Source organism: Micromys minutus (genome assembly GCF_963924665.1).
Source record: "Micromys minutus genome assembly, chromosome: 26".
In the NCBI taxonomy this organism is placed as follows: domain Eukaryota; kingdom Metazoa; phylum Chordata; class Mammalia; order Rodentia; family Muridae; genus Micromys; species Micromys minutus.
In genome coordinates this window covers 9,676,938-9,692,743 of record NC_137961.1, presented here as the reverse complement: position 1 = coordinate 9,692,743, position 15,806 = coordinate 9,676,938, and the positions used below count along the sequence as shown (strand labels likewise).

Sequence of the window (15,806 nt, the reverse complement as noted above, 5' to 3'; positions counted from 1 at the left end):
CTCAGCCTGGGCTTTACCAACTGTTCTTGAGAAGCTCAGTGAGATATGTTTTCTTTATGTAAACCACTAGAAAACCTTCATCTTGACTTTGATGGTCTCCTCTCCAATTGATCATCCTATAAAGGTATCCAACATGCCTTCCAGTAGATGGAATGAGGTGAGATTTTGTTATGGTTGAGTCATGAAGGATCCTGATCAAATATATCAAGGGCAGCCAAGAATTGTTGGATATGATTTTCCTTGAGAACTAACAACTCATCAGAACTATAAACTTAGAGCTGCTAAGTTCTTTCTTTCCTCATACACCAACTCACACTTCACGCTGTAGAACAACCAAGCCTATTCTACTGCCTGAGTCTTGCCTTTGTGGGTCTAGTGAGTATGCTACATGACTTTCTAAAACAAGAAAAAAAAATGAGCATTCTGATTATCAAGTGATTATACAAAGACAAGTCACTGCACAGTTAAATGGCAATCTGTGCTATTTAGACTCACAGACTATCTGGTTCTGTATTTAAGTTGTAAAATATAAAATGTTTGACAGCAGATACATTGAAAATTTTGTCAATGTGAATTTTTAAAGATTTTTAAATTTTATTTTATGTGATGAGTGTCTTCTGCCAGCAGAGGTCGCAAGAAGGCATCAGATCCCCTGAGACTGCAGTTACAGGTAGTTAGGAGCTGTCAAGTGGATGCTGGCAATTCAACAGAGGTCCTCTGCAAAAGCAGCCAGTACTCAACTAGTGAGCTATCACCCCAACCCTAATAAGAATTTTTTTAAGTAATTGATCAAAAACTTTTATAATTACTACCACCCAAATGATTAATAGATAATGTCAAAAACCAAGGGAATACACTCACATGGGTGCTATATTCAATCACCTTGTTAAGCTAGGCTGAGATGCTATGGAGGAATAATATGTATAAAATGTTCATTCTCACGAAGTAAATACGGTCCGCTTTGGACTCTTCTTTTAGTTACCAAGAGGATAGCACACAGATATTTCTACCAATGATAAATTATTCCAACTCAAAGAAATCCTACTAGACATACAGAAAGCTCTCTATGTGTGGATTTATACCCATCGGCTAACTCGGGGATTACTCAGGGCCATTGTGGGGATTTGGGATGCTTTAGGGAAGAGAGTGGGTCCATAAACCAACAGGTAGCTTTTAACCAGCACAAGGGCTGGATTGAAGAAAAAAGGCTTTTTGCTTCCTTCACCCACAGAAAGCTTGTTTTGAGGCTGAACGTAATGATGGGGATGGTCCCAATAGTTCAAGCATAGAAGAGGGACTGTCCAGCAACCCCTCCACACGCAGCACAACTGTCTCAACCTTGGCTCTAAGTAGCATAATTTTTAATTGTTGAGGAACCCCAAGAACAGAAAGTGGGTGCTTTTTATAACTTAAATCCTTAGAAAAATTGCTTTTCATGACTTCAATCCTATTGTTTTCCCGTCTGTTTTTGTTAGATTTATTGGTAAAGATTCAGATGTGCTCCACCAACGACGCCACCCACTCAATCTTTCCTACTCATTGGCAGAGCATCTCCACACCTGTTCGTCTCTTTCCATGAGCATTCTTCACCTCTTATCAGAGCACCCTCAGATTTTCCTAATTCTTTTCCACCGAAATCATCACCCTTAGCTTTGCTGACCATTTTTAGCTTGTTTTCCCCACCCATCCTCAACTAGGAACATCAAATTCTAGGATCTGCACAAAACCATATAACCTACAGAAGATAACACTTAGAAGTATCTGTTTTAATTTCCGTATATGTAAAATGGATGTACTACCTTAAACATTAATTGAGGATCAAGTAAAAAAAAAAAATAGGACAAGCTTTTTGGGGTTTCTAAAGTATTAGCAAAATTGCTCCTCAAAGATCAAGAAATGCAAATTACATAAAGTCAACTCCATTGTCCTCCCATATCCTAGTTGAACTGCTCTTTAAAACAACAGAAAACTCCCAAATGCATTTTGATACAAAACTTTCTTTTGTATTTTGTACAGACCGAACGGAACAGTCTGTTAATGTGAGAAATAACCCTCCAATATATGGGGTTTCTTTATATATTTCAATAATACCCCCAATCAAGTCCTGTGAGGTTCCTGTGTTTTATGAATGGAAGAGAAATTGTTGAGTCAGGGGAAATAATGGCATCTCTTCTGAGACTTTCAACTGTGAAAATGGCTTTGAATAAAACAATGTTGCTACACATTTGCAAGCCCCTGTTCTTTATAATCCTTCAAAGGTTCCTCCTTGACTTCCGAATAAAGTCTCGATCCTTTCTATTATCCAGTACAAAACATTTCATTCTGTCTTCTCTATAGTTACTCTCCCCAACTCTGTGTTTGGGGGCACACAGTGTAACCTGATCATCTCTTTTGCCCCCAGCATCTATGCTTTCTTGTACACAAAGCTATAAAGTGAATCATCATGTTTTCTCACCTTTTAAACTTTTATAAAGACATCTCTTGCCTCACAGAAACTATCAAGCATGTTTAAATTTCTTGTTTCTATTGAAAGACTTAAACTTATTTTTGAAGTACTTTGTGTATATTCTGTCTTCCTCATGATAAAGCAGGTACCAGGATGTATGTTTTATCTACCTTAGGAAAATTAGTGTCTAGAACAGTAAATTCCACATTGTGCATATTCAATATAGGTTGACTAGATAAAATAATATATATGCACAACAAAGTAACACAAATATACAAAAAGTAGTTATCCAAGTAACCAGCAAATGTCACCAATATTGTCAGGATTCAAGACTAATGCTGAATCAGTAAAGCACATATTTTACAGGTTTATAGTGTGACCTATGTTCTGTTTCCTACATCTTTCTTATCTCTAGGACCAGCATTATTTGCAATTGCTATTTGCATATCCACATACATTAAACCACCTAATCATAAGAGCTAATATGGAATCATGCTTTGAAGCCAGGACTCAATGAAAGAACCCAGTGATGTAGCCAGAGTAGTGCTTGGCTTGGACTGTGAGCACGTGTCTCTAGTCTCCCCTTAGCTGATGTGTCTACTGAAAAGACCCTCCACCTATCTAAACTGCAAACCCTTTTCTATCTTCAAACCTCAGATCAGAACAGCATCATTTTCACATACTGTTGTCATTATCATCCAAGTGGGCACAGTTAATTAATCCAGAAAGAACAAAAACTTTAGAATAAGACAAACATTGTTCTGGATGCTAGATCTAATGTGAGTTATCAGGGTGACCCTGGAAAATATATTATCATTTTAAGCCAGTTCTCTTATACAAAGAGATATTAACTGGTCCCTTCCAGTTTACTGTAAATTTAGGAGATCACCAAGTGAGAATTTGACATTTCCTCATAACATTCCCATCACTGCTTTAACCCATGCTTAGTAATGGTGCTGAATAACTTTCCTTTGCAGACCACATTATTAAAGGCAGACTTAAAAGGTGTGCCATCCATGATTCCCACTGACTGATTTACATTCTTAGTCATTCTGAAATCATATAAAGAGAACAATAAAGAAGCATTTTCTCATTCATTTGCAGGAACAGCTTCTTAAAACTGTGGTTGCTCTTTCCACGTGATAGCAAAAGCTCACTTCGTTATTTTGAATGGCTCCTTCCCAGCACCACCTCCTATGACTTTAAAAGCTTCCATTAATTTCCCATTAGTAAACTTTAATTAAAATGAGCATGTATCATTGCTTTTAGCAGTTGTAGTCATAAATACATGTATAAGACATGCAAATTTTGTTCACGATGTTTTAAGTGGCTTATTTCAGAACAAACAAACATATGGATGCAATTCTAAAATATTTTAGCTATAGAAAAATTTTAGAGTCTGATCGTACCCTAAAATAACTGGAATTTCACAACAACGCAGTGATAGGTTAGCAACCTCGATAAAAGTCTGTCTTATTCAGGACAGCATGTTAAAACACGAATGATAACCTATGAGCTGCAGAACACTCAGTACCCTGAAGCCAGTGCAGTATTTGTACAGAGTGCTTGGAAAAATAGAGCTGGAGCAGGCCAAGAACTACGTCTAATTTAAAGATATATGGTGGTCTAAGTCATTACACTGGATCCAATAAAATAATCTTAGATGAGTCACTTTTTATTACTTATGAAAGTTACATGTCCCCTCCCCCTACAAAGTTCTATCCAAATATTTAACATGGAGAAACTGGAACATATTCACAAAAGCATTTGAGTATTGACTCTCATATTCCGTCTCATTCTTTACAGCTATCTACACTCCATCAAAGTAATTTAGAAGCTTATTTTCAAAAAAGAAAAAAAGATAAAATACAGAGGCTATTTTTAGATCACAGTTGTACAAGATTAGCATGAGATTCCTCAAATAATTGAAGCAAAACAAAATCATGGGTTGAGTAACAATACAGATTTCCACAGTGAACATCTCATTAGACAGTGATGAATGACAAAGGCCTAATATTTCCAAACAGAACAGCTCAACTCAGATGAGCCACTCATAAAAATAAACCACAGAGTCTCTCAGGGATATTTTGTAGGAATCTTAAAAAAAGCAAAAACAAACAAACAAACAAACCAAAAAAACCGAAGCCACAAGTTTCTCCCAGGTTCAGCTGGCAGCACACTTATCTGACAATCTGTGGTCTCCTTTCTATGTTCAACCTACTCTTTCGCCCTTTGTCCCCTCAGGGGTCCTCCATTAGACCCACTGACCCAGGTGATTGTCTCATTATGATATTTTTCTCCACATGTTTTCCTACTTCTCACTTTCTCGCCATAATTTCCTGAAGAGATGAAACATTATTTTCAATTGGGACAATGTTTAGACTCAGACGTCTAATAAACATTATAACTAAAATGACTTCTTCAGTTCACTGAGTTTGGCACCACATGCTTTTCAGAACGTGTCAGTCTGTAGGAAGCGTGCACAGGTATATAGTGACTATAACTATTAAGTACTTATATTGCCGATTCACGAATAATTAAAAGGAAGTGATTTCAACATCTTTTATAAAGTTTTCACAAGTTACCAAATAGGATGGGAAGTTTTCTGCACCACACTGCTAGATTAAAACTGCTAATCCTGTACATCGGAACTACTAAATAACTTCAGTACTTAAATAACCCTCCTAGTTCTTCTTCATAATAAAAGAAGAATACTCAGTCTGGGCCTTCCTACTTGTCTGCAGGAAATTGAACTGACATAGTTAACTAATGTTTTAGGAAAATCTCCCTGGATCTGAAATATAGATGTTTCCACATCAATCTGTCTGAGCATACACCATACATCAGTTTACCAGAAAGTATCTTCTCTAAATGGTTTCTAAGTCAAAGAATCCAAAGCCATTCCCACCCTGCCTTACAAATACTGGCTCTAGGAAGAGCAATGGGATTGCTATACTTAGTCTCCTCAGATGAGGACACTGCTGTCTGCCAGAAAGAAAAAGAAGTGTGTGAATCTGTGCTACAAATACTCTGAGATGTTTTTTCATGGGATATTTCATCATGCCAATGACTTACAATGTCTTTTATTAAAAAAAAATCCTACAGGTCACAGTGCAGAAGGCTGGCCATTATCAGTCCACTTGGTAGGAAGTTTCCACACATTTTTACTAAGCTGTGTTAAAACCAAGGAGCCTCTAGGGTAATAGCCTCTATATTCTTCTATACACATATTTCTTTTGTGTTGAACACCGTGTTCCAAAGCTTCTAACCACAGAGAAGTTCAAAGAACAGATTTGTGAGCATATTTTCCTACCACATTCTACCTCTGTGCATCAATGCCTGAGTCATGGCTCCACCCTGCCCAACAAGTTGAGTCTTGTACTTCTGTGGATAAGCAAAGTGACATCGATGTAAAGAGATTGGTGGGTCAAGTGATAAGCAGCAAACCAGCCAATGGAAATGGACAATTAAAGTTTACCCAACGTGCTTGCTACCCCTACTCTAAAGGTTCTCAGTTACATGTGAAAGTAGACATAAAGCTGCTTCGAGGTAGTCGGAAGTCAGTTTCCTAAAGTCTTGTACACACACACACTTGTACACACACATCCTAAAATGGTGTATGTTGATTCATTACATATACATATACATGCCAAATATTTATTAACAGCACTGTGATCTCAGAACTTCTTTAGCCATTATCATTCATGTGCGGGCACCTTTGAGCAGTAAAAATTCCTGCTTAATCAGAAGTGTAACCCTACCCACCCCCAACACAAAGCAAACCATCCAAAGTACAACACACCACGAATTCTGCGTAATGTCTTTAAGAAAGTGTGAGAGGAGCCCTCTACTACTGAAATAATACGTCTAGAATCCGAGGAGAACTTGTAGCATATATAGAAAAGCTGATGAGTCTATGAGATGGGGAGTATGACAGACCACAAACACGTTCATGCCCTCCATTGGTTTCTTTTTCCTCACCTAACCTGAGTTAGGTAGCGAGCAGTTTAGGAAAGAAAATAAACACAAGAGTGATTTGGCTTAACAGTCGTTATTGAAAGATTTCATGCATTAGCAGAACAGTAGACATGGTGGGCAGGCATGTGGATACAGAAGTAGCCTCCCTCAACCCCGACCCTGATACAGTACCTCCAGATCTGCCCGAGCTGCAAGATGTGGATGAGTGACTGCAGGAGCCAGATGCAGAAGGAGCAGGACGCAGACCTGTGTTTGCCGCTGGTCCGGGTGGCCCCGTTGCTGTTGCTTCCGCTGTTGGTGGCGGCGATGTTGCTCTTGCTGGCGTTGGATGCTTGCCTCTGCGGCGTGGAAGGACGAGCCTCGCCATCCCCGGCTGCAGACCCACTGCTGACCACCGTCTTGCAATCCGCTCCTTGCTGCTGGCAGCTGGAAGTGGCGGTCGTGGCGCTGTCCTCGGTGCTGAAATCGTGCACAAACCAGCGGAAGCTGAACACTTGCACCGAGAGCGAGCCCAGCACCACGAAGAAGAGGGTGAGCCCAAACCACCAGCGCTGGCCCCGCAGGTAGTAGTCCACGGCGAGCCAGATGTCCGTCCCCACATCCGCGAAGTACACGGCCACGGCGGCCAGGATCCAGAGGCAGTCCCACAGCGAGTAGCGCCGCTGCTCTCTGCCCAGGCGCAGGCACAGCGCCGCCGAGCCCGCCCCGCCGCCCGGGCCGCCGCCGCTGGAGCCGCCCGAGCCCGCCGAGCCGCCGCTCCCGGCGCAGCAGCAGCAGCAGCGCGAGCAGCCGCCGCCGCCGCCGTCCGGGCAGCAGCCTCCTCCCGTCGCCTCCGGGTCCTCAGCTCCGGTCCCCGACGGCAAGCCCGGAGCCAGCCCTTGCACCGAGCCCGAATTGTCCGAGTTCTGCAGCGGGGTGAACGCCACGTCGCTGCTCTTCTTCATCTTCAGCCTCCCGTCTGACTTAGCGGCCATGATGATGCCTCGGCAGCGGAGGAGAGCCCTCTTTTATCTGACACCTGGCCCTGCTGTCTCCTCCTCCTCCCGCCACCTCCTCGCCTCGCCCCGGCTTCCTTCCCTTGGCCCCGCCGCTCCGCTGCTCCTACTCCGCCGGCCGCTCGCTCGCCCGCCGCCGCCCGCGGGGCTGGGCGCTGGGCCCGGCTAGCCGCACGCTCGGGACCCGCAGGAGCGCCGCCTGGCTGCCTGCGCCGAGCCCCGCTGCTCGCGCCGGCCCGCGCGCGCCCCTGACAGCCGCCCGCGCTCCGCGCCAGCCCGGCCCCGCGGCTGCAGCACGAGCCGCCGCCGCCGCCAGCAGCAGGAGCAGCAGCGGCCGCCGCGGCGCTCCTCGGACCTGCACATTCCTCTCCTCCCCTCGCGCGCGCTCCCTCCTCCCGCAGCCTCTCCTCCACCAGCTGACTCCGAGGGAGAGGATGACCTCATCCCTTCCCTTCCAGCTGCCGCCGCTCCCACCCCGGCTGGGGAGGGGCGAGAAGGGAGGGCCTGGAGGAGGGGCCGAGATGGAGGGGAGCGGCGGCTGGGTTGGGGCGGGGAGGGGAGGGGGGTTGCCGGGCTGGCCGGTGATGGACGCGGAGGGCAGTAGCTCGGCAGTCGGAGGCCCGAGCTCGTGGGATTTCGGAGAACGTTGGGTAGATTTCCTCGACGCTGGGGGGCTGGGGGGGGGGAAATGGGGTGGGCAAAGCACGCCGCGTGTTAGTCTCCGTGTTGGGCCACGTCCGAGAGCAGGGGACACGAGCGGGCGTGGCAGCGGCGAGGGCTGGGGAAGAGCGGGTCTCTTTGTATTGTACTGGGAGCTCGGGCACCTGGCTGGGTGTGGTATAGTGCTAGGTGTGTTGCAGGCGAGGGTGAACAGCACGCTTTAACTAGGAAGCTAGGTCCCCTGTGCTGGCAGCGATAGTGGGCGTGCCGTGCTCTGAAGATCCTTGGGTGGCACAGGACCTGCGCGGCTGGAACACCTAAAGCAAAGCTGGCAGCAGAGGGCGGGCCCTCCGGATAAGGAGAGGGCAGCCCCAGGGATGCTGTACTGCCAAACCCCAGCCTGGAGAAATGCTAAGGCCCTGGGGCAATACCCATCTCAGGAGGTGGGTGCGTCTCCCCCACCCCCGCGCGAGTTTAAGGAACCTGACGTACTAGCACTAGGCAGACACCGTGGTGGGGCCACTCCTAACCGCAGGTGGGAAACGCAGCACCTCTGGCGGCATCCTAGAGCGGCGCGGTGGGAGGAGGGGCACGGTTAGTAACCAGGGGAAAGAGAACTAGTCCAGCCCCTCGCCCCACGCGGGGAGTTGCCGATCGCAAAGCTAATGCCACCCCTCTTATTCCAAAACTGCAATTACCTTGCGTTAAACCTACAAACGTACAAACTCACTATGTGGTTTCACAGCTGCAGAAACGACTCGAATTTAATCTATCTTCGAAAAGAAAGTAAGAATAAAATATGTTATAGTCTTTTAAAAAATCTTTAAGTTCCAGTAAAATGTGGGATATCCTTTACTTTTTTTTTAATTCAGAAAAAAAAAAACTGCTTTAATTTGCCTCCCTTAGCTTTTCAAATATAAGGGACAAAGAAGGTAATCCTTAAATTGCAATGTGACTCACATACTTTGAATTGGGGGGAGGGGGTGGGGATATAGCCAGGTATAGCCAGGAAGAGTTCCATTCAGCCTTTTAATGCATTTGGAGATACAGCTTAACATTCCCCGTTTCCTGGCCCCCTCCCTGGGGCAGCTCCAGATGAGTTTGCACTCCTATATGGTGACCTTCTCTGCCTATAAAACCCTCACTGACACACCACCACTGTGTTCTACACCATTCCACTCGTGTAGCACCAACCCGACCAAAGTGAGATTCTTCTCGCCCAGTGGATGCAGGACCAGCTGTCCTCAAAGACTTCTGCTACTGGGTCTTTGCCTGACACCCTGGTAGAAGAGTTTGTGGCCGTGGGCCCATAAGTGATTATATGTATGTGGTAATTTTCTAGTAAAAGATGGGTGGTGAGGATGAGAGGCAGCCCAAGCCACTTAGGGTCAGGCATTTTAAAATCCAGCTTCAACACTGGGCCATCTTGAATAGGAGTTCCCTTTGGAAAATACTGTGGTTTTTGTTGTTGTTGTTGTTGTTGTTGTTTTTCCTCCAGAATTCAAATCCATCTCCAGTGTACTGTGACCGATGGTGCTTTGTGCCAAACCCACTAGGGAGATCTCTTAGGTAACTAGGTCCTCAGAGACAGAGTGTATTCTAGGTCAAAGGCAATGTCTTAAATTGTACCAGACTCAGAAAGCCCAGTAGAATAGCTCCCGTGCTTGGTATAAGCAGATTGACACTTCTTGTAAAACTGGGAGGATCAAGTCCTCTGCCCCTCCCCCACAGACCTTGCACAGACTATTGGCTCAATAAATATTAGTGAGGTGAATGCATGAATTTCTAGAAAGAACATTCCATAACACAAAGAACACATTCTGTGCTGACAAATGTTCCCATGGAAACATAGGAATTATGAGAATTTTCTGGTAGATTCTGAAAAGAGATAACTAGTAATGCTTATTAGTATATTTATTCAAAACCACTTAGAGTCTCCTTAAAGTTACACTGGTGCATCTCTGAGAAATCATGGCTGCGCGTAGCTAGAAGAAGAAGTATAGAGAGGTCAGAGCAAGTATGTTCGTATGCATGCTCTGCTAATCACCGGCCCCAGGGTCCTGCCAAATTATCTAATAAACAAGATTAATATGAGGATTAGGTAAGATCATATGTATTTGCAGGCTTTGTGTGTGAGACTGTTCTCAGTAATCTCTCATCCCATTGATCTAGTAACATCTCAGAATTAGTTATTAACTCCACTCACTTCACATAATCACTGCATCTGTCAAAAACCGAACATAGTGGGTACCAGATCAAAGCAGATTCAGTTTTTATTGGTCACCATACTTAACCTTAGAGATTCTGATCTCTGGAATTCACTAATGTCAGAACCACATTTTCAAAAATGCAAAGAAACAGTCCCTCGTCGTGTCTAGCACACTCAGAACATTATTTCTGCTATCCACCACCCCCCATTTCTTCCACCCTTCATTACTTCAGGCTTCACTAATCCTTTTTGTGTATCCATGTAACTTCTGAAATTACACCTTAAAACACAGTGATTGGACCACTTACCTCAGAATCAACTCCCGTCCAACACAGATTCCTGGTCTATCAGAAATGTGATCTCATATTGATACCACATCACCTTATCATTACTCTGTAGATTTGCGCTCTCAGCTTTAATGATACTGTGTTGATTAGCTCCATTCTATGGTCAGCACATTCCAGAAACCACACTTGAATTTAGACTTTTCCTCAATATGTTTCCTTTAATCCTTTCTACTTATCATGTTTGCCCATGCTTAAAACTGCCTAAATACATCTCAGTCTCTGAAGTTCCTCATGATTGGGAAAACTCCTCACCCCCCACACACTGGTTAAAGCTCGCTTGCCACTTCCTTCTGATCTGAGCCTGCACAGTTGGCATTTATGCACAGCTGCTGGCGGAGGCATCTCTTTTATATCCTTGCATGTCAACCCAAAGTGGAACCTGAGGCTACTCAGCAAGCTCACCCTATCTTCTTAATCTATTCAGATTCTACCTACTGAAATTATTTGTTTTTTGGTTGGTTGGTTTTTCTCTTAAGCTCTAGACATATTCTTTCCCATCCTTGTCTCATTTCACTGAGAGAGAAAAAAAAAAAAAAAGGAAACACCATCAGAACAGAGCTCACACATTACACTGCTTTATGTGTCACCTGCAGGCATCTGTACCCACTTTTTCTGATCCCCATTTTCTTTTTAGCCACCTTTGCAGCTTTTGAAGGCTTTTTACAGCACAATATTCCTGGACTTCATTTCTTTTATTCTTTATCTCCCATCCTCTCTCACATACTCAGAAAGCCATAGCTATTTACCAGGTATGACCTTACAAAATTACAGGTACATACACACTCTTTTCTACCCTCTATTTTAGTGGCTTATCTTTCTTTTTTCTAGTTCTATTCCTCTGCTAATTTCCACTACTTTAAATGAGACCAGTCCCTGTACTTTTCTTCATATACTCCTATTTTCTTAACAACTTCATGAACTAGCACAATGGAAATATCCCCCTATATGCTGGTGACTTCTGTACATCTGTAAGCTTGATACACTGCTTGAACACAGTGCTATAGTTATAATTTTTTTGGCTACTTTATTGGGTTTTTATATCTTTCACCCTGCCCCACTCCAATCCCTTCCAACGCCCTCCTGCCAACACTTGGTTAGAGGGGAAGGATGCTGTAGATCTCTTTAAACTATTTCCTACTGATTGAAGGTATTGAATTCTTTGGGGCAAGTCCAATCTTTGTTGTCAAGATATCTCCAACCAGCAGCCAGCATTACAGCAAAAGCATTCAGCAACCAGGAAAGGTAGCAGCAGAGACCAATAGCAGAAAGGGGAGCAGAAGTCTCTGTAACCTCTCAGGGCTCTGACATTTTTCTACCCTCTCAAGAGTCCCCAGAATTCCAAAAGGCAAACTATCTTCAGCAGGCAGACTTGGAAAACACACGGAGGATTAACAGTGCACAGAGACTTGGAGAAACCTAGAAACTAAGGTTACAGAATAAATGGTCAGAAGATGGTATCATAGCTCAGTACATTGAGTGTATCAGGGACATAGAATGGATAGATAACATAAGAAAAGAGGAGGGACACCATGAGGAAAATAAAATAAAAACGATGCTGAAGAATTTGGAGTGGGCCATGCTAGGGCTACACGGGGCAATGGTTCTCATGACAAGGAAGCACTATGTTTTCTCAAGTGCCTGATGGAGGTAAAGGTGGGAGCTCTAACAGTAATCTTGAGAAGATATTACCCAGTGTGCTGCTTTGGGAAACAAGTCTCCAAGTTCTCATTTTCCTTGGAATTCAAAAGTAATGTCATACCACCCAGTATCCATCTACTAAGTGGCTCAGTGTGCGCATACCCCCACCCCAAGTGAAATGTTATAGGAACTCATTGAAAAACACATTCCGTGGGATTTGGGTTGGAGACCCTGAATAAAGGAGAGCTTATATTCCCTTTCAAAGTTATGGCTTGAGATGCCATTAAGGGGGGGGGCGGTGCTTACTTGGAGATAGAGTACACAGAGATATTCATAGCCTGAGAAACAGAATCACAGTCAGAGTGATAATAAGCATACAGATGGCCCCAACTCCACCAAGTACAGCATGATACCTGTGCTGGCTGGTTTTGTGTCAACTTGACACAAGCTGGAGTTACCACAGAGAAAGGAGCCTCAGTTGAGCAAATGCCTCCATGAGATCCAGCTGTAAGGCATTTTCTCAACTAGTGATCAAGGGGGAAGGGTCCCGCCCATTGTGGGTGGTGCCATCCCTGGCCCCGCCCATTGTGGGTGGTGCCAAATCTGGGCTGGTAGACCTGGGTTCTATAAGAAAGCAAGCTGAGCAAGCCAGGGGAAGCAAGCCAGTAAGTGACATCCCTCCATGGCCTCTGCATCAGCTCCTGCTTCCTGACCTGCTTGGGTTCCAGTCCTGACTTCCTTTGGTGATGAACAGCAATGTGGAAGTGTAAGCTGAATAAACCCTTTCCTCCCCAACTTGATTCTTGGTCATGATGTTTGTGCAGGAATAGGAACCCTGAAGACAATACCCACTTTTTTGTGGTCTTATGGAGTCACCTGTGGGGGGCAGCATGTAGTTAGAAGGATGTCACCAAGTAGAGCTCCAGAAATCGACCAAGCCAATCTTTCCATAGAAAATTCTAGCTTAGAGAATTTTGGTCCTCTGCTACTTTTAAACAGTGAGCAGAGAAAATAAAGTCATTTGAACCAGGTCCAAAACAAGCCAGGTCACCTGTTGTACCTTGAGGCTAAGGTTATAGTCTATCATGTCTTCATAGTTTCTCTGAGCTCAGTGTAAATGGAGGATTATCTTTTTCAGTAGGGCTTCCTCTTTTCTAACTGACCTTATCTGGGGGGCATTATCCCCAGTTTTTTCCCCCCTGAGGACTATCACGGAGTCCTCTGTAAACTTTCAAGTTCAACTTCTTTCCAGATAAGAACTTGGCTAGCAAGTACCTGAGATTCCTGGAATGCCTCTCCCTCTCCCTGCAAATGAGGCATTCCCAGGACTCTAGCCAAAGATTTTACATTCACCTAGAACACTTCTCACTCTCTGAGGTTCATATACAGCCCTTGGTCACGCCGAATAAAGTGTATGTGCAGAAGCCATTTCGTTAAAGATTGTCTAAGAGAGCGTTTCATTGAGTATCATTAGAGACAGCTGTAACCCGAGTATCCTCAGAAAACCTCCCTAACACGCATACCTCAGTCATCTTCAATGACTGGCTGCTGAACAACACACAAAAAGAAAGGTGAAAATCCAAGCCTTGTTCTCTTCCAGAGGCACACAGCCCGAGGAAGAAGGACAGACTGACTGAGGTAGAAATATTAAATATTCACACCTGCCATCACAACTGCTCAGGACCACGGTATATTTTTTATTATTTTAAAAATTACCATAATGTTCTTTTATCCACCGATTGATTTGTGTATATTTCTTCTTTAGTCATTTTCTATATATTTTAGTATCTTCTTTCTTATTCTGTTTTACTTTCCTAATAACAAAATTTTATCTGTTTTCTATCTATCGTCTATCTATCCATTGTTTCATTTTAATTCTCACTCGGTTTCTCCTGATTTCATTAGGGCATCGACACTTTTGGGGTCTCTCTCAAGAAGAGGAGGGGGAAGAAAGGTTTCTGGAGTTTAAAATAAAGAGGCAGCACAATTTTACCTTAAATATTCTAACTTGCTTTTTGTTTATTTTACTATCTTCTATCTTTCTATCTATTATATTTGAGAAGTTTTGGTTATTTCTGCTACTATAATTTCTGTTATTTCCGTGATGGTCCAAGATTATTAACACTTAGTTTTTAACTTCTTTTTGTATGTGTTGTACTGATACATATTGCTGATACTGTAACTTCCCCTTTCCACATGGAACTGTAATGGCCAGTGTCACCTGTGGCGATGTTCTGCCACTAAGCAACAGCCTCAGCCTAAAGAACAGGGGAAATTAAAAACAAATAGGTAAAGCAAGAGCATAGGCATTCTGAAGACCCAGTCATGAACTTCCATACCTACAGCGAGATCAGAAGAAGCAAGAGGAAGTATATGCACACACGTTTATGAGACACTGAAGCACAAAGCCTTTCAGAGCAGACATTAGTGATAGAAACAAGAGAAGTAATTATAGAGAGTACATCCTATAGATGGCTCCATCAACAGGATGTCTTCCTTTCTTACTAGAAGTCCCCTTTTCTTGTGAAACCTGCATAGACAGCACCACTGCCAAGTTTACATATATTGAAGAAGTAATAGGTATACAGTAAAAACCCCAACTAGAAACATAGTCTACACTTACCAGAAAGCCAGTATCTCAGGACACAGTAGCTGAAGAAAAAAAACTGTTCCCTGACCACAGAGCTGTTCTCTGAAAAGAAAAAAAAAAAAAAACCTACATAAAACTGTAAGAGACGTACATCCAATAAATACAATAAAAATGGAAAAGGAAGCAAGACTCATTATTTTCTAGAAACTGATTTCAAAGATGTTAAAATGAAAAGAATACCAAGTAAAGAACTCAAAGACATAATTTTTTAAAAGACTAACAGTATCAAGGAACACAGCCAAACAACCAAACACGGAAGACAACAAGATATAAAAGGAGATTTTATTATTTAAAAACAGAAATATTGGAGATGAGAAATCTGAAGAAGATAAATAGAAATCTCAGTAGTTGTCTCATTATTTGATTTTGTTTCAGGTGAAACAGAAAAATCTCAGGTCTTAAAAGAGAGGACCAATAAGTTGGAATACATAGTAATGATAACAACAGGTAAGTTATAAAAAAAAATACAAGACCTCTGAGGCACAAATAAAATTTTGGGAATACTTTAGGTGTAGAATGTGTCAAGGTGTATACTAAAGGCATAGAAAATACATTTGATACAATTCTGTAAGAAAACTTTTAAATTTAGAGAAGTATATGGAAACATTTATAACCCTAAAATGTATTACTCCAGATGGGCATAATAAGAAAGTGACCTCTCCGTGACATAAAAATCTAGGATTACAAGACAAAGAGCAAACATTTAAATATATGAAAGAGAACTGATGACTCATCTAGAAAGGCAATTTCCCAGAAACCAGATTTCTCAGAACAAACTCCAAAGGACTATAGACCTTAGAATTATGAACACAGAGACCCCAGTGAAAGTGCTAGAGAAAGGACTGAAGGAGCTGAAAGGGTAGTAACCTTATGGTATGAACAA

At 43.0% G+C, this 15,806-nt stretch overlaps 1 protein-coding gene across 1 annotated transcript in view; it reads right to left on the bottom strand.

Moving 5' to 3' along the window:
- XKR4 (XK related 4) overlaps window positions 1–7,782 on the bottom strand; it is a gene marked incomplete at both ends in the record, with an annotated part of 328,847 nt that extends 321,065 nt beyond the window's left edge. Inside the window, 2 exons of the mRNA XM_080938735.1 lie at window positions 6,596–7,406; window positions 7,701–7,782. Of these exons, the coding sequence (XP_080794861.1) occupies window positions 6,596–7,406; window positions 7,701–7,782 (893 nt within the window). The remainder of the gene's footprint in view (window positions 1–6,595; window positions 7,407–7,700) is intronic.
- Between the last annotated feature and the right edge of the window lie 8,024 nt (window positions 7,783–15,806).